Genomic DNA, 24,871 nt, shown 5'->3' with positions numbered 1-24,871 from the left:
ATGGATCCCGTGGGTGAACTGCCATCATACCTCCATGGAAGCACAAACTTTATCGACAAAACCTGGAACAAAGAATTCGAAGTCAGTGTTTTATGTAAAATCTTGAACAGTAGTTGGACAAAATGGAAAGAGTTTGATAGGAAAAATAGTTTTTTGCAAGATTGATGAACAGTTGGATACAAGAAGCTCATTGTTATGATGAGCCGAAGTCATTCTCAGACAATACCAATTGCATGGGCTCAAATGCCAAATATTAGCATCAGCTACCAGACTTGAATAAAAGATTTACTCGAATGAGGAAAGACTGCTTTTAACAGATACAAGTCATGTGGTGTAAAATGTCCTTCACATCATGTTCGTGCTATTTATGAAAAAATACAAACACGTGGTTAAGGAAACAGCTGAGAATTTCATATATCAAACATGACCAACATAACTAGAAATCCCACCGGAACAAAATGGCCAATCAACCACATTTTGAAGATCGTATATAACCCTGAACTACTCTTACAGCAAGTTGTATTGGGCTTCTGCAGTCAAAAGATCCCGCAATAAATCCAAAAGATCCAATTAAATCTGTTTATGATGCCAGGAATGAGGTAATTGGGCAGAAGCTCTGGTCTGTTTCCTATTCTGCGGCTGTGCTTGGCAAATTGTTTCTATTAAATTGGTCCCTCGTTATGCTGTGAATCTGAATGCAATTGTTGGACTGGTCGGATAAGGTTGCGTCAGTCACAATATGAAGTCATGACTACTCTGGACATTGACCATTGTGAAATGCTTGCTAGCAACAAAACTTGGCAGCATCTACAAACCATTGCTAATGCCATCAGTCAAAGCTTGGTGTTGCATCCATGCAAAGGTGCACTAATCTTCTCTGGTACTCGCCATAGAATTCACTAACTGCTTTAAGGTCCTCATCCTCCAAGTTCCTGCTAGGCAATCGAAAACTTCGGTTTCCATCCACAGATGCAAATGCTTCAACTGAAGTTTGGGATTCTGATGAAATTTGTGTGTATATCTCATGGCAGGCAAGCATGAACATTGCGGCTGTGTCCGGCTGCCGTGCATTGCGTAGTGCAGTTAAAGCCTCTGCTAGGGCTCCAGCAGCAACATACAAGATCAGGGCTCTGTTAAGATTTTATCACAAAAACTTGTTAGCCCCAACATAAAAAATGGATGAACTAACCGTATGCTTAATGCATCTATGATGTTAAATTACCTCCAAATGTTATGTTCACTACGAAGAACATAATCAGCCCATCTCTGCAACACTCTGTAATAAAACAGTAATGCATTCAGTATAAACACTGTAGGTACCTCCAATCACATAAAAAAAAATCTCTGCAAGCACAATACACTATATTTTGAACTTTCATTACAAATTCATATAGATCATTAATTCTGCTGTAACTATAACACAACAGTCTATGGCTGCAGAAATTTTATAGTTAATTACTTTAGTCACCATGTTTTTTTCTTTTTCCATTTTTAGCCACCATGTTCATGAGCAATATTTATGTGGTAGATTTTACTCCAAAAGAATATTAGAATTCTATGCACCTTGAATAGTCAGCTCCACGTAAATGAGTTGCAGCTAAAGTTGCAGCATCTGTCCAACATCCAGCATCTTGTAGCTGTAGCATTTGTAAACAGCATTAGACCAAAGAATATATAGCATTCATTGCACCGGTGCTAGTAGCCATTAATTGACACATAACCAACTATGTATTGACCGTGCAGGCGATGTATGTCCTCAGCACTTGCGCTAGTTATGGACAAGGATACAGAATGTGGTAAACCAATGTTATGTGCCTGCAATTTATCAGCATGTATATACCACTAGGTAATGTTATGGTTGCTTAATGCAGTTTCGAAAAAAAGAATAGCAAATTTCATTTACCTTTCACTATGGAACTTGTAAATTGTAATTAATGAATGTCTTCCTCAAACCACATCATATTGCAATTTATGATGTCTTTAACTGCTAGGTTAGCTTACAGAAGCATTGCAAATATATATTTGCAATTGGTGATATCAGTATATTTCTTGTAGGGTGGTAATAACATGCCATGTATAAAGTTAAAACCAACATATGTTTACAAACTTGCTGATGGGTTTTCATTTAAAGCCTCTAGCTTTTCACCAAGTGGGTGCAGTAATAATTGCCTTGCTGCATGTACTGCAGAAATGCATGTGTTGCAGCATAGTGCATGGTATATTACATGCATTAGACCAATAGTCAAGTGTGACATGTCCACAACTACATGTGAGCCTTGAGAGTTTCAAGCATTAGGCTTGTATGGATATTGTAGGGCACCATTCACTTTGCTGGAACACAACTAAGCATGACTAGCTAATATCAGTATATCAGTATGACCGTTATCCTAAATATACACTTGTAGAATGCTAATGTAGCACAACAAGAATCATCAAAAGTTACCAACATATTTAAATTTGAATTATGAGCAAATAATTTCAACAGTATCTTTAACTAGTTAAAGAAATATATATTCGTCCTAGAGTTAGACACGTCATAGCAGTTAAGGAGATTGTGCAGGCCAGCCAGACCTCATAGGAAGTTGGTTAATTGGTTACAAGTTGGTTACATGTAGTTGGTCACAACAACCTGGCACAGGGGTTGCAATGGCTAATGCAAGTTGGTTACAAGATAGCACTTGTCCGAAAAAATGGAAGGTTAAGAACCAGTAAAACATTGTAATTACAACAGGTTTTGTTTTTAACATGGAAATAAATCCTTAAGATAAGAGAGTAAAATATCTAAAAGTTATGAATTGGATCGTTAATCTCTATGCTAAACAGCTGCAAGCCTCCGTTATCTTTTGAACATTCCACATGGTCTCATAATGAGAGTACATTAGATAAACCCTCAATAAATCTAAACTTGTAAATGAAAAAATGCCTACCCTGCCATTGTTGGCAGGCGTTCTAAAAACTAAACACTGAATAGCATGCAAGTATAGATAAGTTAAATCATTCAATTACTCAGGATCTTCAGAACTAAATTATGAAACTTTATATCAATCTCAATCACAGAACCTTCTCTGGTGATTGTTCTGTATTCATGCATCTACATTCAAACGTAATCCAGTTCTTTTAGTAAATAAAACAACATGAAGTCTAATGCAGCATACACAAGTCTATCACCACCTTAGCAATCTAGTTTGGCTAAACCATCTTTATCTGGGTTGATTCTTATATAGACACAATGCCTTTATTAGTATTTTAATATAACGTAAACAAGCATCAGAAATTTTCAGAAGTTAATAAGATTTTAACTTCCAGTCAGACTGGTGTATACCGTCCAATATTCAGTGGTCTGACCAAGTAGCAGTATCAGAACATTTAACTCATCATTTTTAATTATTTAATTTAATGATACTGGGTGGTGTAGATTGGTATACTGTCTGGTATATTGGTACCGTACCAGTCTGATAGGTTACAAAAATCAATATTGGAGAGGAATACAGAAGACCAAAACTTTCACAGAATAAGTAGCCCTCGGCAGCATATTGAAAGAGAAAAAGAAAAATCAACAGTATTTAGTCAGATCCTAGGAGAACAAACCTGAGAACATGATTCTTGATATCTCCCAACTGCACAGAGAAGATGAGTCCCTGACAGTGATTTATCTGTCCTTACCATATTGGCTGCAACAACCTAGACGTGACAGGACAAAAAAGTGAATTGTTACATCAGGACAAAAAAAAACTACTGTACTTAGAGGAGCAAAAATTCTTTTCACAAATTTTGATAAAATTGCCACCAACCAAATACGATGAAATTTCTTTAGCTTAATCTAGTTACTGAACAAATAGTTGGGATTTGCAACAAAAGATCCATGTAGCCGACCCCAAATACTTGGGACTTACAGTTTTATTATTGTTGTTGTTGTTATTGTTGTTGTAATGTAGTTACTGACCAAAACAGCTAACAAGAAGAAAGGTTGTTCACCTTCACAGCAAGCTCATGCAAAGACCTTGATACAGCAGATGACAATGCCACAGCTCGTAAGGCATTTGGATAAAACTGAGATCCCTCTGGTGGTGTTGAGAGTAGCAAAGACACAGCTGCTTCCAAGTTTCCAACAGAGATAAGTCTGGAAGTAACAATGTAACATCAATAAGCGCAGAAGCTAGAAGTTAAGCCATAACAATTGTTCTTTATATTATTTAGGAATAAATCAAGATGAGTATGTTTATAAGTTTGTAACTTTATCATTCCCTGTTTATAGTAGAGTCAATTCAAATTTTTTACAGAATACATTTTATTAAACTTCCAAAACTATGAAAGAGTTCTCCAATCCAATTCTTTGATACAAGTGGAAGCTCTAATACAACTGATGATAACATTATAGTCCTAAAATTTTCTCAATGCTCAACTGAACAAAATTAAATATGAGAGAAAATGATTATAGAGTATGATAGATCCTATGGAGGAAAATAACAAAAATTGGTTACTAGTTTGGAAATGTTTGTTGATTGATTAAGAACACGATGTGTTTGAACCACTCGTACATTTAGGGTGGTCATGCTAAGGGAGATCCAGACAACACAGAAGCATTGGTAACAGCAAATGGTGATCGATGACCGTACAGAGTGTCAACAATTCAATTTGACAAACTTTTTCCCCCTTTTTTGTTGTTGCATGCATCAGACTTTCCTTGCAAAATAGACCAATCATTATTGTGCATCCAAATGGCTGATCCAGAGTTCTTTGTGTTCCCACTATGTTGAAATAAAGTACATCCAATCACTGTAAACAGAAGACAACCCAATTTCCAACAGTTCCAGTGCTAAGACAGCAAATTGATTGTAGTGGATCAAATTCTCCAGCAATATCAATGGATAGAATTGAAGACGAAGAAAGTAGTGGTGGAAGCAGAAGAAAAGAAGGGGAAAGAAAAGAAATAGAAAGGACAAGGAAAGAAAAGGAAATTTCAAGAGGTATGGATCTTGCCTGAGGCTAGACGAGAAGCCTAGGGTGATTCAAAGTAGAGATTGAATATCCTATTTATAGGTTTGAATTAGTCTCTTTTTAAATAAATGAACTTGTCTCATAAACCAAGAAAATTTTGATTAGTAACAAAAATCCATGTTCAGCAAGCCCAAGTGTCTCCCTTTAAGTTATGGATTATCTCCTTTTTCCATAGAATAATAGGTGTAGCCACATAAATGATCCTTATTTGGGTAGTCCAAAAGTGAAACCAGCAGAATTCAGATTGAGCCTCTAATACTCAACCAGTATCTATTTGAGCCCAAATAAATCAACTTAAAGGCTGCAACTAAACTTAAGGACCACATTAACACTGAGTAAGACAATTTGTTTATGCTTCTACGGCTGGAACAGAATATACAACTTTTGGAAGGCACCAATTCATGCAAGCATATGGAGCTAACTTATTAGTTTGCTGGTGTTGGTTACATGCATCATCGAGCAATAGTTTTATTTCCTGGATAAAAACTGTTAAATCCAAATTTTATATAACCATCAAATGAATTTCAAAAAAGAACAATTTGGAAGTGTTAACACCATCAAGTACACTGAACTGCTCTCTGGCTCTTCTGCTGGTTCAAACAAATGAATCTTCTTTTACCATTCAGATCTAAATAATGCCACATTCTTCCATACATGAAAAGGAAAAAAGATGAAAGAACCCATTTTCTCTATCTTAATTGCCTACCCATTTTAAATTTTCTATCAGTTTCGGGTATGTATGGCTATCGAAAAAAATGCTTATGCATCACTAAATCTGAAAAATTAATTAAAGTATGTACCAAAGCTAAACTATAGCTTTTAAGTTTTAAGTAAAACAAAGTTCATCTTTTAACCTGCAAAAAAGTGACATGTATTCCATGTGATACCTTTACAACAATATTGTGCAACTTTCTCTAATCCATAATTAAAATGATATACAACATCCACAAAGGCAATTACAATAATAATTACTAAATTATCAAGTCATATAGAGAGCATTTCTATATGCAACATGCTACATAGCCATAAATATGAGAGATTATTAAGCTACTCACTCATGAACGCGTTTTTGAATTGCTTCTTCTCCATCTAGTTTTGCATGCCAAGATATTCGTTCGTTCGCATTTCCCCACAAATCCTCTTGCTTAAAGGCCATCATGTTTAGCTGCCCATATTTCTGCAGACGCACATATATGGCAGAGGATTGAGAACTAATTTATGTAGTTTTTTGCTCTTTTAAAGGCTTCAATTAGCATGTGGACCATGTGCATAACTAGTCTCAGCATAGTCATAGAATCAAATAAAAAATTTTAAAAAAATCTCAAGCAACAAGACTGAAAAGATACGATCCCAAATAAAAAGCAACAAAGATAAGCGTTACCACTGCTTCCGATGTCACCATGCCTGCAGACTTTTCACGTGATGCTATCCTGTTTAGAAGAGCACTTTCAGACTCAGAAATTGAAGGCTGAGGGACCCCCTGCTGTGATTTGTTTGCAGATCTTTCCAACATATGACAAAGAGCATGTGGCAGCTGGAGCCAGAACATGGCTTCTGAAACTTCACCAAAGATTGCAGCAGCAAAAGCAAACCTTACTGCAGAACCTTTATTGGCTAAAGATGCATATAATCTAACCCTTTCATCATCAAGAATGCAACCTTCTCAAAAAGGAACAGCATCAAAGAAGACAGTTAATCCAGGGCCCACATAAAACTGTACAAATTTATCAATAACAATTGATAGCATACCCTCTTTCCGATATGGCTCTAAAACCTTAAGAAGTAACTCAGGTACCACAGTATCACCAACAGAAGGAAGCACTGATTCAATCATAAAGCTTCGGAGGTCTCTAGGAGATGCTGTGTCAGTTTCAGGAATATGAAAAGGTAGAATATCTGTGGTTGCACTGTTCAAATTGAACCAAGAAGGTTTTACACCCAACTGCAAGATCGTGCGCAGTGCCTGCAATATGTAATATAACATGTAAGCTGTAGTTATCTTGGCACCATGACCAATTAATTCAAATACAAGGCAGACTGATACTGAAACATCTTAATACCAATTCACTGATGCTGGCATAATACCAATTCACTGGTGCTGGCATACATTAGGTGGATCATGTGTCCTTTGTTTTAAGTCTCGGATGACTTTTAGCTGCTAAAGTTTCTAGTGAACTAACCTATTCTACAGGATTACCATGGTAGAATGCTTCTTCCAGACAAGTGATGAAGTACTAGAATAATTATCGCAAAGTAATATGCTCCTTACCAATGCATGTGCTGTTGGAAAAAGAATAGGTAAGCACAAAGGTATTGGTCGAAATCTCTCTTTTAAAACTCTTGACTTTGTGCCTGAACTGCTCTTTGCATTGTGACTGTATACAAGAACGAAACGGTTATTCAATGTTTAATCGTTCCAAAAAAGGAGAAGATAAAGCAACCAGCAAATACAACAATCATATCTGTTCTAAAAAGTTCATCGAAATCATAATCTTGAAAAGAAGAACAAAATCACAAACAATGATCTGCTTGCAAGTGAAGTTTCAGTTGAGGCACCACCATTACATAACGAACCATTAATCCTCTTTAGGTAAATAAAGCAGCTTGATTTCATTTGAAAGCATTATTACAAGGAAACACAATCTCATACAAAGTACAATCAAATTCTGAAAAAACAGTCCAAACAGAACTGAAACAGCCAATGTTCAGCTTTGTTGCCCTTTGCAGATGGCATGCTTAGCGCTTAGAGTACCAGCACAACGCATGGATATGTAGCGTTACATTGTCTGTATATAATTAGTGAATGTGTGTAACCAGTGATGAACATGGCATGACAAGGAGCACATACTACATACACACCATGCTTGCCAAGTTACTAGAATAAACTGACAAGTAAGTCCATTAAACAAATAACGAGTCATAACATTAGCTTTCTAATGTACATGAGTCACAGCAGTGTTTTATCCTTAACCTCAAAGATCCTGACCTCGCTCTTTTCAGGATACGGTGCTGACAACTCAATATGAATCATGGAGAAAAAAGCTAAGACAGATACTATCTGGCACATAATCTTCATATGGAGAACTCTCAACTCTTAAAGAATTCCTCTAGATCACATTTTCCAAGATACAGAAAGGAATCCTATACCAAAAAGGTTTTCTCAGTCATAGTTGCAAAAGCTCAGTCAGAGGACCATTTGCTTTTGGCTAGAATCTTAGTGTACAAACTACTTTTCAAAAACCTTTCTCCTATTCTCGATTTTTGCTAACACAAATACCAGTCTCTAATTACAGAACTGTTGAACATTTTCCTTACTGTGGAAGGACAGATAATGAATGTGGTGCAGTAGGGGAACGTCCTACTCCCAAAAACTCCATCCAATTATGTGCCATCCGAGGGTTTTGAGGGTGCTGTGATGGCCGATATTTCACTTCCCAGGCTGCTGCCTCTCATCTTAAACTAGACATGTAAGTATATAACTAATATAATATTTATGAATTGCTTCTGACATATCACCCTTCTTAATATAAACTATAAAGCCCTCTACTTTTAATAGTAAAGATAGTATATCTGGAAATTAGAACAAAATGGAACTCTAAAAGTAGCTTCCTTCAGCAATTTCTTGAATAAGTGCACATTTTCCATTTATGAAAGCTCGCCAGAATTATGCCTACCAGTATAATTTTCATGTAGATAGTCATTAATTATCCATGAAAAAGCCACACTAACATCTCTAACACCCATCACAATCTAAAATGGTATTGCAGTTGCAATCCTTTTTTCATATGTGCCTGTTGGCCATAGGATCTTTGACAACAATAGCTTCCCCGTAATGTAGGATCTTTTTCTTCTCCTTTGAAGAAAAATAAGATAGTAAATATTAATTTGATCATTTGAAATAATAACTGCACCATGCTTCAAGGTGTAAGGAACTAGAATATTTATTACTTAGTTGCTATTAATAATTTACAGATTGAACACTTTGTATTGCTTCATATGATTTTAACAATTGTCTACTTTGGTTTGCCTTCACATATGTTAACATATCGCATTGTGCATACTTGAATTAAGGTAGCAAAGTCAACATGAATCAACTCTCGATGTATCTCCTTGTAAAAAAAAAACTCTAGATGTATCTCCACATTATATGTGTTGATAGAGTGAACTTGGGAAGGTCATTCTTGAACATGATATTGCATTGACAATATCATTAAATATATTGATTTAAATGATTGGAGAAAATATGGATGCACGCTCGAATTCTGTACCTAGCTAGTTACCATTGTTCCCTATTCTAGGCCATGTTTTCTTTCCTTTCCAACTCTATGGTTTCTACAAGTTCAATATTTGTACCCAGATAGCATTGTCCCATATTTTAAATCAAGGATTGAAATTTCGTACCGTACCGGAGTTTCGAGCTTTGCTCGGTACGGTGTACCAAGCGGTACACCTAATTTAGGCATAAAATCATCCGAAAATACCTGAAAAATAGAAAGAAAAAAAAGTTAGGAAAGGGTTTTTATATGAATTTAGGTGTAAATTCATGTAATTACTAATTACATGAATCACATTTGTCTAAGGCAGTTCCTAAGGCATGTATTGGGGAATGTCAAAGCTTCTACTTTCGCTACTGATCTGCTACTCCGTATCATAATGTTGCTCGGAGAAGTATGACCAACTATCACTGTACTACTATTGACCGTATGATTTTCCATAATACGACGGCTGTTAATACGATAAGCTTCATTCTGTGTCTACATCATGTAGGCTCTGTCATATCTGCTCAAATTCATCCATTGTCTTCCCTTTCCCCTTCCGCGCATAAACTTGACCAGTACCTTGTCGAGTTCCATGATCTAAATCTTGGGTGGCATGTGTAAAATATTGCTCATGATTAAAAAGTTCTTCCTCTTAATCCTCCCAAATTAGCCTCGATTCAATTCACAAATCGTTGCTTTGTAAAAAGTTTAGGAGAGTGCAAATGTGAGAAAAAATGAGTTTGAGGTAGTTTAAGAGAGTGTGAGAGTGAAATGAAGTGAAATAGGAGGGAGGATGGGTTTAAAAACCCATGAAAAAGGGTTGGAACACTGTTACGGGTTGATAATAATCGATTTTGACCATTACCGATCAGTACCGGGTGGTAACGGTCGAAATTTCGATCGTTACCATCCGATATAGCCCCGTATCGTCCGATACGAGGCGATATCCAACGTTCCGCACGGTAGCGGGCAGCCCGCGTACCAATCCGCTGGCGGACCAATATGTACCGCCCATACCGGGCAGTATTATTCAAAATTAGAAATGTAGCTTTAAACCATGTAAATTTCCCTCGACTCTTAATCCATTCTATTCATCAAGGAAACCATTGGTGCTTATCTAAACTCAAGCAGATAGATAGACGTACCACTCCACTGACTTCTAAGTTTCATTGTGAGGCATCTGTTGCTCAAACTTTCATTTATCAAGCAATATAAATAAATGGAAATTTAGATGTTATCAACTGATTGTTAGTATGCCTAGCGTTTTGGTTGAAACCTCTTGTTTTAGAGTTAAAACACATAATAATGATAGAGTTGCATAGATCTTGCATTAAGAATAATAACAACACTTTTTACTCCTAAGATAATTGTCTAATTTATCATCTGTCACTGCTTTTCAAAACCTTACAACTGAATTTGAAGCCTACCTTACGAGGGTAATTTGTACTGTAAACTGAACTTACATCTTAACATAGTTATGCCCATTTGAATGATATTGCACAACAATCAGATCTGCATCTGCACTTACCCAGTCTATCTATCAAGTTGTGTGATGATTGATTAACATATCTATATAAGCCTACAAGTAGCATTCATCAACCAGAAGTCTTAAGCATCAGGTTCACAAGTATAAATCTCCACAGAACATAGTTTGAGACAAGGAAATGAAACATTCGTGAACAATTACCAACACTATGATGCAATGTGAACTTTCACAGGCTAAATGCAAAAAGTAAAAGAATATAATTGAAACGTCAGGCAAGAACCTACATATTAACCTCAATAAGGCGAAGGCTACTGTCAGCTCCAGCTATGCATAAAACTAGTGGTTCATTTCTTTCTGATCGCATCGTCAGCCAGTCAAGCTCCAAAACAAGAGTTCCAGGAGACTGGGGTTGTAAAAGGGCATTGGCCAATGGATCTGATGAATCCTGTCAATTGAAAATTTTGAATTTATCAACAAATTATGCATTGAAACAGTTCAATAAGAATTTTGCATTTTCTCAATAATAAAGCACAGACATCTAAAGTTATTAAGTTTGGAAGGACAATAGAAGCATCAATGAGGATGATACTAATTTTGCAGATCTACAGACTTTGTGCTCCTTCAGCACTATACTATCTATCTTCTTGAGATGAATATTTATCCCTACAGTAAAACCTATAAATTTTCTCCTCCATGATGCTCTTTTGATGTCTAAGACTGTAAAGAAACTAGAAAAGGTGCCATTTCATATGAACTTGAATAGCAGCCAAAATAGTTTTTTTTCCTGTCAGAGGCTAAGAATTACTGGGTTTTACAAGTCCTTTATGCCTATATTTAGCTTGATTAGGAATTTGGACTTAGCTTCAGAGATTAATGTAAAGTTAATAGCATGAATGCATACAATCTCCTGAATCATGTTTGTGTTCCATACTAATGTCTAAATTCTTGGATAGACTGATGGTCAACATTGGAATATAATATTAATAGCATGTAGGTGCACGATCTCCTGAATCACATTGGAATATAATATTAATACCAATGTCCAAAATCTTGGATGAGAATGATGATCTGCATTGGAGATTCAAGGATCCATAGCATTTTAGTTTAACAAATACTTTACAATCCAAATCTTCTTTTCTTCCCCTCTCTCTTTTTTACCCTTTAGGATGCAATGCAACCCTGGAATAATTAGGAACATGAACTTTTAGAAGATTGGAGCAAATCCCATGGATTTTTTATCCTAAGTTTTTAAGGCCTATTCAAAGATAAATTCTTTCTACATTTCTAATTGATTTTTATTTCTCTATAGTGAAAAGTATTAGAGTTTGTGTAAATGTTATTGCAAGTAATTCCATGTGTCTGTCAATAACTAATTTGAACAATCCTAATACTTCAGTTAACTAATATTTAGCTATTATATTGATTGTTCCTGTCCTTATAGCATATTTTCTTCACTGTTTGGAACACAATCTTGCCACTCTAATTACAGCTTCACATAGAAGATTAGGGCATAGCTACAATCAATTTATCAAAATCACACATGGCAAGAAGAATTCATATCAGCAAGTCATCAATTAAGAAGATAGGAAACCATATCTAGCATAGAAAAAGCTAGAGGAAAACACATTCAAGATAGAAATGTGTCAGCAGCATAGCTCGGAATCAGAGCAATGGTCCGCTTTTTATGCTTCTCAGGATGCATAAATACTTTATGTTTTATTTCCGAAAATACTTTATGTTTTCTGAAAAATAAAATTGAACATAAGCTACGGAATTGCATTGCTTCATAAATCAGTGTGAAATTGAGGGTCATTCATAAAGCTAACAAGTAAAATAGATAAATTTAAGGATTCACTTTCATACTCACAAGATCAAAGATTGAGAATGTGTTATCATAAAAGAGTACAGCAATACGCCCTCTGCTGTTGTCACCAGGAACAACAGGTGAGAATTTTATCCTCCTTATTCCTTCCCTATGGGTGTTAAATGAAGAAGAAAGACCTGTAGTCACATCCCACCAGCGTATGTTGCCTAATCGATCCCCCATAACCTGGAGGCAATCAAAGAAGTCAAGGCTGTGCTGCACAAGAGTTGCACCCGAAAAAGAAGCAGACAAGCAAATCTGGCAAAGAAAATTGAGGTTACTTAAACACAGCTATATACCACATGGGGGAGACGATATGCCATAGCAGTGATTAAACCATCTGATGAAGCAAATGAGGTTGACGGCCACTTTGGTCTGAAAAAACAATTGGATTATCATCATTTATGCAACTGGAAGGCAATTAATTTCATAATAGAACAACAAGAAACCAAACTTGAGGCCATGGCACAGAGAATCCCTGCTCCCTCGGTGCTACAACTAATGTTGAGTGGTAATGTGACATTTGAGCATAAACTTTCACATCTAATACAACTTATCAAAGGAAATATTTACCAGCATCCACACAAGGAATTTCCTAAATTTACAATTAATGTATGAGTTTCACAGAAAGCCAAGTTTTTGTTGGTGTACTATGTACATCCGTTAAACTTTTAGCTTATAGTCATTTATACATACAGTAAGTTTGTTAAAAGAAATGCTGTTAAAATATCCAGTAGCTAGTAAAAAAATACATACTTTAGTTTCAATGACTAAAGATTTCAGGACATAATATCCTTCCAATGTGATGACTATCTAGAGCATCTACTGTAAAAATCAAGGATTGACACAACTGTCAGGTGACACCAAGGAGAATGCAGGAAAAGCTAAATTTTTATTAGTAAATGAGGTGAAATCAACTTCTAGCATAAAAGATTTGAGCTAAGGTCATAGAAGTGCCACATAACACCATGGAAGTGCCACAGAACCTATATTCATGATATAGTCAATAACTACTTTTAACATCATGGAAGTACACCACAATTCAACAAAGTCACACCTAAAATCTCTTATTCTTCGTCCATGAACTTCAAATACACCAAGGGCACCATTGACTAAAGCAAATGCAAAACTCTCAGATATGTCATCCACAGGAGTCTCAGAGCTTGTTGTCTCTACAAAACAAGGTTACCTTCAGCTCTGTAAATTCAGTATTAAAACAGAAGTGTAATAAATGATTAATGTAAAAAAATTGAGAAGAGAAGAATATTATCTTAAAACACATCCCCTTACTAGCATCTGTAGACAATGCATTTGTGCTTGCATTTGCATTAGATGTCAGTTCTTTTGATGCTGATATTTCCTTAGAAGATCCATTCTGAATAGGGCGGGGTGCACTTGGAAGTGTCCATTCCAATACAGTAAAGGGAAGAGCTAATGATCTAAGCTACATGATCAGAAAAAGTAGTTCCAATATAAGAACAGCACGAGAAGCTTCAAGTGCACAACAAAGCCAAGGCCTAACAGCAACAAGATAATGATAATAAAAATAAATGGTTCTCATGCAACTTAACCAGCAACATTTTCAACAAATGATCAAGACATGTTAAGCTGTTAGCATCAGTGCAAGATAAGGAATTAAAACAAGTAATGTGAAAGGTTGAAACACTAACTTCACCTTAGATTTGCTTAAACAGAATACAAGATTTCATTTCTTTGTCACAAAATGTCCCCATATTTTGTCTCATATAACTCACAGCAATTTGTTCATCCTCTTGGATCTCAAATGGCACTCATACTAAGGTACGCATCACACAATTTCTAAGATCCATCTGAACAGCAATTATTTCAAGTTGCCAGGTTCCTAATGAGTAAGAATTTCTATTTTTCAGCAAGACAAATATGAAAATCAGCATTAAATGTCTCTAATTTTTAATCAAAAGGAAAAAGTATGGATGGAATCATGGAAATATCAGCGGTGGAAAGGTAGTCAACATTTAAAACTAACATATATATTTGTGCATTTCACTGTAGCTAAAGAGTTACTCATCCTCAAATTGCTATAATATTTGCATATAAACAATAAATCCACTTCTTCCTTTATCATAGCACAAAGTATAGAAGACTGATCACCATAATGGGATTCTTCGTCATAGCCCACACTTCGACAGGAGCATCCCGAAACAAAATGAGAAGATACCTGCAAAAGGATATGCTCAGAAAAGTTAATGTCATTTTCAAAAAAAATAATATAGATACAACAATGCACTAAAGAGAAAAGGACAAGAACTATTTATATTCTCTATAATCAAAGGAATACAAACTGTGGACTGGCACCTGTCCCAGCTGACACAGGCATTGCGCTAAGCTAGCACTATAGTAGCATGTTTCTGTATTTGTAGTGTTGATGAATGGAATAGGGATTATACCAGCCAGAATGGACCATGTGCCAGCTCTGCAGTGTGCTAGCACATACTGTGATGATATTTGGCACCACACCAACTGGTATAGGACAACATGCTTGGCATGTGCAATCGTACCAGCAGATATAATAGATCATGTGCACATGACTGTATGTTCATCTCAAAAAAGTATGCTGCAAATAAAATTCCTCATAGCTAATTGTGTTCCTTGTGATTACACAATGACTATAGAAACAGGACAACCACAGAAAAGAGAGCATTGTGCTTAGAGATCAATAAGGTTAAAAATTAAACAATACTCTTTTACAAATATAAATTGCCCAATTCTGCCAATGTAACAGTTCACTGATAACTGTTGCATGTATCGTTATATCTGCTAAATTGCCACATTCCCCCAAATACATCCACCATCTATTAGTTCCAAGAAATTATTAATTAGCAACAAAAATTGTGATTAAACAGGTGGATATAAAAAATATATTAGAATTCCAAACAGATATATTTGCTCCACTCATGGCTATAAATCACCCTAATAAATGGTGCCTAACAAAGTAGATACGGTAAATAGCAGATAACAAGATCTCATCAGTTTTTCTGATTTGTCCCAACGAAATGTTGATTGGTATCCAACTACCAGCTAGTACGACAAAAACCGAAGCCCAATTTTACAACTTAGTCGGATGAGAGGAGAAACTAGCTTCACAGACTATCAGTGAGACCCCAGAAAAAGGCAGGATCAGTTCCTTAAGAATAAAACAAGGGATAAAAGATCTAAGGTGGTTTGTATAAAACAAAAGAAGACTAGAAAATGCACCATCAAAATAATGTTAATTAGATAAAGTGTTTAAATACATATAGAAAAATATGACAAAAGGCTAGTATGGAAACAATGAAAAAAGCCATGATGTATCAGATCAGATTGCTAACAAGAACCTGATGGCATAAAGGTAACTGACCCAAGTAATTGGGACTAACAGCTTGTTGTTGAAAACAAAATCAATGACATACAATGAATAAAAACTTGATGAACTCAAAATAATAAAGATATGCTATTTCAATAAAATGAGTTGCCCTTGTTGCCCATTCTGATAACACATTATGAAAAATTAGATAGATATGAAAGGAATGAATAAAGATATATAAGTACCCAAAGTAGACATGAAAAGAAAACCTACGCTAAGGCCCAACCTTCCAGATGAAGAAGCCCTTAAAGCTCTTATGGGGGCTCGCTCTGGCTTCTGTAGGAGCCGAAATGGTCGATTTAGTCCACTTCTAAGGCAAGTGACAACAAGTCTATTGGTATAGCCTCCTCCCTTCTCATTTACCTAAACTCAAGAAGCATCAAGACATCATATAATGACAAAAAAGATAGGATCCGCAACAACCATTGAATAACTACTACAAATACACAATTATATTCTACAAGTTTCTACTAAAACTAAAACTTCAAATGTCATGTTGTTAGTTTTGAAATTAGTGAAGTTCAAAGTTTGAAACTTCAATAGCAAGGACCTAGAAGTAATTACCAAAAGGACCTAGCAATTCAGAAACCAGGACTAAAGAAAGACGCCTAAACAACTACATAAGACCAAGATAAATTAAAATTTTCATTTTGGTATATTTAAATAATTGTGATTTGTGGGAAAGTATAGCCCACCAGTCTCAGATACATGAAAGCAAAGGTCACAAACTTCGGCTCTCATAGTTTGGCATGTAAGAACATAGAGACTGAAGTCAAAGACAAAATAAAAAAGAAATATTTGTTTATTTCAAATTACCACTTCTCACAAGTCATGTTGTCATTCCACATTCATCATCAGGCGAAAAAATGAGTTATCAAAAGTTGACTTAGACCCTCTCAGACAAAGGTGCAATTCAGTAAATGAGCTAATTTTCAGCACTTGACATGCATACTCCTTCCAAGAAGCTAAAATGAATTGGCCCTTCTCCAACTGAACTCTAATCTCAGAATACTGAGATGAATTACTGATATACTACTGATTAGACAAAAAGGTGCAAGACAACATAAACAATTTTATTACTTGGCAAGAGATTACATGATCAAAATTTGGAGAAGATTTTTAAATTCATACTTCTTATATGAAATGCCATATTATGATGTCACCAGCAATTTTCTTACAATGATTCTAGCTGGCCCCTCTTTATTAGACAGTAAATTTACTTGACAAATATTTCCATAACATTTTCATATGAAATTCATAACTGCTGATGTTAAGAATAAACATGTTAAAATTTGCATCAAAGGTGCCGATATTGTGTATAAGTTTATCTAATATTGCAACTGCAGACAATATACTCGTTAAAGAACATAGAAACTTGACAAATATAATTCCTCAGATGTTACAAGTAAAAGATGTCACTTCTTGGATTAATAAGCATACAGCTAATCAAGGTTCGCTGTACCGTACCGTACCGGCGTTTCGACCCGGGCTCGGTATGGTACGGTACCGGTGTACCGAGCGGTACACCCTGGTGTACCAAATAATTTTTTATTTTTTGCATATTATAGCACTGTAGCGATACCGGACGGTCCATGTACCGGTAACCTATCGGACCGGTACGAGTGGTACGCTTCGGTATGACAGACCTTGCAGCTAATATCACACTGTAGTATGCCATGAAAGTACAGAGGACACTAGAAAAATATTGATGATAAGCACTCGTATTATGCCAGTTGGAAAATTGTTGAAAATAAAAAGGCATCTTTATGCTGCATAGTCATATATACCTGGCCATATGAGAATGAAACAAGCCTAGAATTTCCAAGCCACCTTAGTCCCCTGATAGCATTACTGTGGACAGAAAAGCTTACTGTAACTGCACTGGCAGAAACATCTACGACATCAATAGTCCCACTTTGTGTTCCCAAAGCAATAAGTGGAACTGCTGGTGCAGGATTGTTGCCCCCACCTTCAGATGTGCAAAATTTCAATTTAATCATGTTATAGAAAACTTTGACACACCTATGCTAGCAAGTAAAAAAGAAATGGGAAACCAGGAATTACGAGCTAAAGTCGCAGTTAAAGATGGAGATGGTACAGCTAAAGTGGTCAGCGTTGATGAAAGAAGATGGAGCTGGCCCATCAAACTGATCTGCAGAAAAGAAGACAAATCAAATACTTCAGAACTGTAAGAAGAAAGAATGACATGAATAAAGATGCAGTATTGAGTGAGACCTAATGATGCATTTCTGATAAGTGCTCTAGAAAATATTAATAAATAATGCTTATCTGGTGAACTTGTAATACTGACTTATCTGTATGTCAATCTACTCCACCTAATCTGTAACTGCGAGTTTCATACAGTTCAAAATCTTAAATAAATCAATGATGCAGCCATATTAGCACACATAATAGCAGGATCCCTAACAGAATCAACTCAAAAAGATAGCTAACAAAAACAAGGCATTAAATTTCAACAATCCTGGATGATACAAACTGGTACTTACTGATGTAGCCAAGCATCAGTATCAAACCATATGGCTCGATACCAGTTTACTACCATTCATTTTTTTATTATTCTATTCAATGACACAGGTGGTACAAATTAGTATACCACCCAGTATCAAGGAAGGCAATTTCACCCAGACTGATTCATTCCAGTTCATTTCAGCGGGTCAGATTTGGTTTATAATTATTTTTTAAATGCTTGTGCTTACGGTTTGCACGTGTCTACGACTGGTCCAGTATACCAATACCATACTAGTCCAGTAGGTTATTGAAACCATTGCTGGATCAAAATTTAAATTCCTGAACCAAAAAATGACAAGATGCCTTCATAACTGGTTATAGATGCATGCATTCAGTACCTGTAGCATAACACATTGATACATGTTTATTGAAGTATTTTCACACTCAGAAAGATGCAATTGTTGGCACTCATCCAGGTAGTTAGCATATGTTTTAATATAATCTTTGTTCATGTGTGCATGGGCAACTCTTTCTATGTTAATCTTTCTTTTTCTCCTTTAAAGAAAATCTAAACAGGTTGCCTACCAACTGTGTTTCGTTAAGAAAAGGAAAACAAGAGGCATCCTGAGGAAAGCACAAAATGAATAGGAACTAAAAGCTAACTAGTGATAAATTGTTTTTAACAAACACAAAAAAACAAAAGGAATGGAGTAAGTGATAGACAAACAAAACATTTATTTTCAACAGAAACACTAAAAGGGCATTTGATGGCTCTTAGTTTGACTAGAGACATCACTGAGCTTAAAGGTGGAAAAGGATCCTTGTAACTGAACAAATAATTGCAACCAACAGCTTGTTTTCTTGTTTCTTTTTGCATGCTTTGAAATATAATAAACATTTTGGAATATTGTTGGTGGTTTATAAAATCATAAACAATGGTTTACCATGGCATAAAATAATACAAAAGACAACTCAGTAGACAGTAAAAGTAGACATCTCATCATACTATTAAGACCTTGCTGGTGCTATACTTATTCCAGAGTACAAACAGATACATGAGCAGGAAATTTTCACATGCCATAATGTTATCTTAGGAACTTAATGGTGCAAGTAGCAAAACTTCGAACAGGCTAGAAGAAAGAAGGAAATTGTTCAGAACAGAAAAAATTCAAGTATCTTCACCAACCAACCTTCATGGGTAATTCTGGTTCCATGAATCTTGGCTTTGTAGATGGAGGACAGCTCCCATTAACAGGCGCTGGTTCTTTAACTGCATCAGGTACACCTTCATAAAAACATTTTTCAGTTGATCTATTTATTGTCTCGGCAGCAACTTCTCCACCAAGTTTAGCAGTTTACATGATAAATATAGCTTTCTGAGAATTCCTTACCTTTATCAGAAGTGACAAGCCAGTTCCAGATTTTCCCATCATCAGAAATAGAGACTAAACATGTCTTCAAAGGAATATCCATCTCTTTATTTGAACTTTTAGGTGGGACACATTCTTCAGAAAGTAAAGCTTGTGTATATGATGATGGATCAGTACAGAACAGGCCAATATTTTGTACTGATGATTCTGATTGGCAAGAATTAACAGCAAGAACAGCTGGAGTTGGAATGACAGTGCCAATTGAGGGCATTAGCTCTTCCACTCCACAGAGCACATGCAATTGTTCTCCCCTGCACTCATAAGCTAATAAGAATATTCATAATTTGGAACAGACTTGAGCTTGATAAACAAGTTAAGCTTCATAAACAGTAAAAATAAAGTTATAAATGTAATATCATATTCAACCTTCTGATAAACTATGAATATCCATAACCAACAAGCTGAGAAGTAGCTAGATGATTCTTAGTCATGACTATAATTTGTTGTTACCAGGGGTTTCATAAGAACGCCTGCATCTCTACGATACAAACCAAAAAGTTTACTATAACTTTCCAGCTTCAAATCTTGAAAGACTTTCCTTTAAAGATATCAAAGACAGCTACCAGATTAAATGTGTACTTATCTAATTTTAAGGAGATTGGTGTGTTCAAGTATTGGTCCATGTGGCAAAGCATGGACAAATACAAATTGTTTTACTAACAAACCTGTAGATGAAGCAGTTGTTGTAATCTAAAATTAGAACAAGTTTGAAAGGCTCAGGCAACTGTTTTTGAGGAATAGAGCCATAGCAGATGGGTTTGGTCAAGTTTTTCGCTTAAGATAACCCTGAGAATCAACTGATTCCCCTTTGTTTTCCTTCTTTTTGTTGTTTTCATGGCGTTGACACCTACCATTCTAGCAATTGGCCAGCACAGATTGTGTCACTGAGATTGGAAATCCTTGCAGAAGACAATAGGTAGCTGTTATTTGTGTGTGCAATTTGCTAGTAAACTGGCCTGACAGGAAATAATCCCTGCCTTAAGTTTGCCTATATAGCTTAGTCATTCGCCAGCATGGATTGCATCACAAAGATCAAAATCCTTAAAGAAGACAATATATAGCTGATATTTATGTGTTCAATTTGCGCTTAGTAAACCAGTCTGACAGGAAATAATCCCTGCCATAAGTTTGCCTATATAGCTTAGTCATCGATCACAATATTCCCTGGATCAGGATTGCATCATAAATTGCAAACAGCCTTAAGATGGTTCAGATAATAAATGAAACATGGACATTTAAGGCATTTTGCTTTTTAAACAAACATTTAAAATTATAAAGACAATAGCTATTAACTAGTTGAAAGCCAGGTGAATGGAGAATAAAAAAGAATGGTCTCTAACAAACATAGTAAAAAAATCAATTCCATTGTTAAGGAATTAACCTATGTTTACCTCCCATAAGTCCACTCTAACATGTTCAAAAAATATTTTTTATATGTTATATAAATTTGTCAAGATAATATCCTTCATCACCAAAAATTTTAGAAAACATTCTCAATTTTAATTAATAATAACATTGGCTTCAAAACTTGAGATATTGATTTACAATATTAACTAAAATAAATAACATAATCAGATTTTTATTATGTTATAGGCTTATTATCACAACACATTATAAAAAATAATAGCTTCAAAACCATAAAATTTTAAATTTGTCAGTTTCTGGAATGAGCTAAGATAATCAACTTCTGCTAAGACCTAAGACTTGTTATCACAAATAGCACATTCTAAAACATAGAAAATAATTTTACAAGTCATAATAATAATTGATTAAGATAAAATCACAACAATCTAGTTGGACATCATCACTTAAGGTACTGTTTAGTGTACAACACAAGCCTAATTTTCATGATTTTTCCTTCCATAATTCACTCTATGTTACAGTGATGATTTTCTTCTAGCGACTGGGGGATAAAATATTATCACAAAACAACTAGATAATTGGCCATGCTTTTTCCTTAGATACTTGACCATGCTATGGATGAGTAGTTGTACAATTACAGAATAAATATTGTTAATTTTGTAAGTAATATATTCAGTATAAATAAATTTATTGTAATCATGGCCATCTTAAAGTCCACATTAATCTACTTGCTCCTTCCAATGCAATTCATTCCATTTAATGCCTTTTTCCTATACAGTTCATTGCATTACAATACAAGTATCAACAGTCATATTTACTTAATGTGTGCAACTAGTTTAGGACACGTTTACTTATGATTATCATGAAACGCACATTAATTACTACTCCTAATGCAATCACCCCATTAAATGTTATTTTTTAACCTTGCAATTCACTCCACTTCATGCTAATGCAAAAGATTTAATTATAATTATCTACATTTAAGAACTAAGGCTTATGGCACATGCCCATGCTTTTAACTCCACTTTTACTATATAAATATTTAACTATGCATCTAATTGGATTAACAACAATTATAGTGGAAGAGGTGAAAGGTATGAAAAAAAAAAATTTCCTTTTTGTTCAGTGCTCTGTTGTTGTGAAGTTTTCAACTCCAACTGGTTTTGTATCGATAGAATGGAATAATATTAGTGAGATCGGATTCCCAATTTTTGCATGTTCAATGGCATACAATAGAAATTCATAATGCAAAAGTATCTTGAATTGGGATAAGGAAACTGGATCAAGGTCCAAGGACATAGAGGGATTCCAATTTTTATGAACTCTGTTGAGGAGGTTCGCCCACAAGTAACATCTTCAAGTGTTCTTACACTCAAGTTCCGCATCATACAACAAATCCTTCCATTGTATATTTGCATCTATCGCAGCCAAGATTCTTGATAGGAAAAGCGTACAATATAAACTTGTATGTTAGACCAAAAGGATTGTAAATATGCCAAGTGCATTAGCATTTCTGTTTCCCTTTTCTCATTCCTCGTCCCTTTTATTTTCAGGAGAATTAGTATATCAAAGTGCCAAAGCAGCAAATAACTTAAGTTACTACCGCATGACTCAAACTAAAAGTTAGTTGACTACAAGATGATTAATTCAATCATATCTAAATGATATATATAACTGAAGTATAAAGCACAAGAATGGAAGTTAAGCATAAGGAATAGCAATCTGAAAATAGCTTAAGTTACTACCAATAACTCAGTCAACCATATATGACCTAGATTCAGCAGAAGTGCAAAAGTGAAAAATTAAAGCAGAAAAATTGAAATTAAGCAAAAGCTATAGTGAGCTAAAAGGATGCCGAATTATCTTGAAATTTAGTTCGGCATCCGATAAGCACCAACTACAACTTTTACAGTTGGAGACATCAATTGAAGCAGACGTACTTGGGTTTCACATCGTGGTCTTTGTGCCAAAACCTAGAGCTTCCATATGTTCGTCTAGAATAACATTTCTATCCCTCGCAAGAACAAATGTGTCGAAACACTTCCAGAAATGCATTCCAGAAACAAAGATTGTGTACTCCTTATATTGTGAAAACTATCATAAAGACCTTTTGTTCTTAATGTGGTCAACCTAAACACCAAAAGTAAAAATACCTGACATCATGATTATCAAGATCCCTAAACAATTTGCATTTGATAAAACATTACTTGTCGACCCTCATCTACTAAAAATGCATGCCAATTTTTTTTATTCTTTCCTTTGTTTTCTCAAGTAGCATTTATTTGTACCATATCACAACATTTGACCAAGTTTCAAGGGATTTTCTAGAAGTAATTTCTAAGCTAAGTACTCCATTTGCAGGTGATGATATTTCATATTGCAATCAATTGCTACTTGCAGAAATAAAAGGAAACATGAGGAAGATCGAGAAGTGTGATGAGGAAAAGAAAGATTAGGGAACTCACTCTTTCCGCTTCCAGATGCTGAGTTTTCCATCGAGATGAACGCAGTAGAGTAGATCGAGCTCAGGATCTGGCATTAAGTTCATAAACTTGCTGCATCCGCGCGGCAGTGGACTGGAAGAAAGCGTCGTTCCATAGTGAAGGTCGAAAACAATGAGCTCCTTGGGAAAGGTTATCAGGAGGATGTGCCTCCATATGGGTGAAAAGCACAGCCTCGCAAAGAAAAGAGGAAAAAGAGCAAGAGCCGGTGGCGATGAGGACGCGGAGCCAGACGAGGATTCCTTCTCGAGCTTCTGAAGATCGAAGGATGAATCAGTCATTCCGGCAATCCGGAGCTCCTGCAGAGAGACGTCGCCACCGTCCCCGCCACCGAGAGCGATGGCCGAGAGAAGGAAGCCCCGGAGGCTGAGGGTGCAGAAGTGCCTGGAGTCGAAAGGATCGCGGCGAATGCAGGAGAGATACTCCGGCGAGGCGTCGTACTTCCAGAGGCAACGTCCGGAGGCAGCGTCCCAGAGGGCGAGGAGCGAGGGACCGTGGATCACGGCCAGGAGCCAGGAGTCGGACCGGATCCAGCACAGATCCTGGATCCCGAGTCGGGTGGAGGTGGCAGAGGAGGAGGCAGCGTCGAGGTCGAGCCAGAGGATGATCTGGCGGGAGCGGAGGTCCCAGATGGCGATGCGACCCTGGCGGTCCCCAACCGCGAGGCGGAGGTGGGAGGTGGAGGGGTCGTCGTAGGAGGAGAGGTCGCGGAGAAGGGGCTGCGGCGTCCAGCGGACGGCGGTGACAAAGGGGGCTAGGGAAGCGTGGGCAGAGGCGGCGGCAGAGGGTGGCATAGGCAGGACGCAGACGAGCTGCATGGATCGGGGATCAGCTACGACGACGCAGCTGCCGGCGCCGTAGGCGAGGAGACCGGAAGGGCTGCAGTCGGCGGACCCGCCGTTACTGCGGCTGGGCGGCCCTGGCAGCAAGCAATCCCAGGCGTCTTGGGATCGCGCCGCCGCCGCCGACGGCGACCAGGACGCCATCTTCATCTATCTCCCCGAAATCTCTCCGCCCCTCTTCTTCTTCCTTCTCCCTTCGTCTTCTTCTTCTTCTTCTTTTTTTCAGGTTCGAAGACGAAACAGATCGTGGTAAACGAGTCTCTTCGACTTGTAATTAA

The 24,871-nt window shown here is 36.4% G+C and overlaps 1 protein-coding gene across 2 annotated transcripts; it reads right to left on the bottom strand.

Moving 5' to 3' along the window:
- Positions 1-272: 272 nt before the first annotated feature.
- LOC135598283 (uncharacterized) lies at positions 273-24,871 on the bottom strand. Of its 2 annotated transcripts, none has more exons than XM_065091824.1 (21): positions 23,716-24,871; positions 19,850-20,139; positions 19,649-19,743; positions 18,054-18,141; positions 17,777-17,958; positions 16,216-16,352; positions 14,738-14,804; positions 13,898-14,051; positions 13,665-13,779; positions 12,907-12,982; positions 12,611-12,793; positions 11,028-11,188; positions 7,268-7,373; positions 6,748-6,961; positions 6,380-6,657; positions 6,054-6,175; positions 3,976-4,120; positions 3,589-3,681; positions 1,564-1,637; positions 1,223-1,276; positions 273-1,130 (listed from the first exon to the last, which is right to left on the bottom strand). In XM_065091824.1, exons 1-21 carry the CDS (start codon positions 24,741-24,743, stop codon positions 830-832), a joined length of 3,963 nt encoding a protein of 1,320 aa, XP_064947896.1. In that variant the 5' UTR covers positions 24,744-24,871; the 3' UTR covers positions 273-829. The 2 variants fall into 2 exon arrangements, with proteins under 2 accessions (XP_064947896.1, XP_064947897.1); XM_065091825.1 differs by having other exon boundaries at positions 19,850-20,152; positions 23,716-23,896.

This window comes from Musa acuminata, chromosome BXJ2-1 (genome assembly GCF_036884655.1).
Source record: "Musa acuminata AAA Group cultivar baxijiao chromosome BXJ2-1, Cavendish_Baxijiao_AAA, whole genome shotgun sequence".
NCBI lineage: Eukaryota > Viridiplantae > Streptophyta > Magnoliopsida > Zingiberales > Musaceae > Musa > Musa acuminata.
Note: the sequence above shows the minus strand (reverse complement) of the source record. Positions and strands in the feature narration are given on the sequence as shown.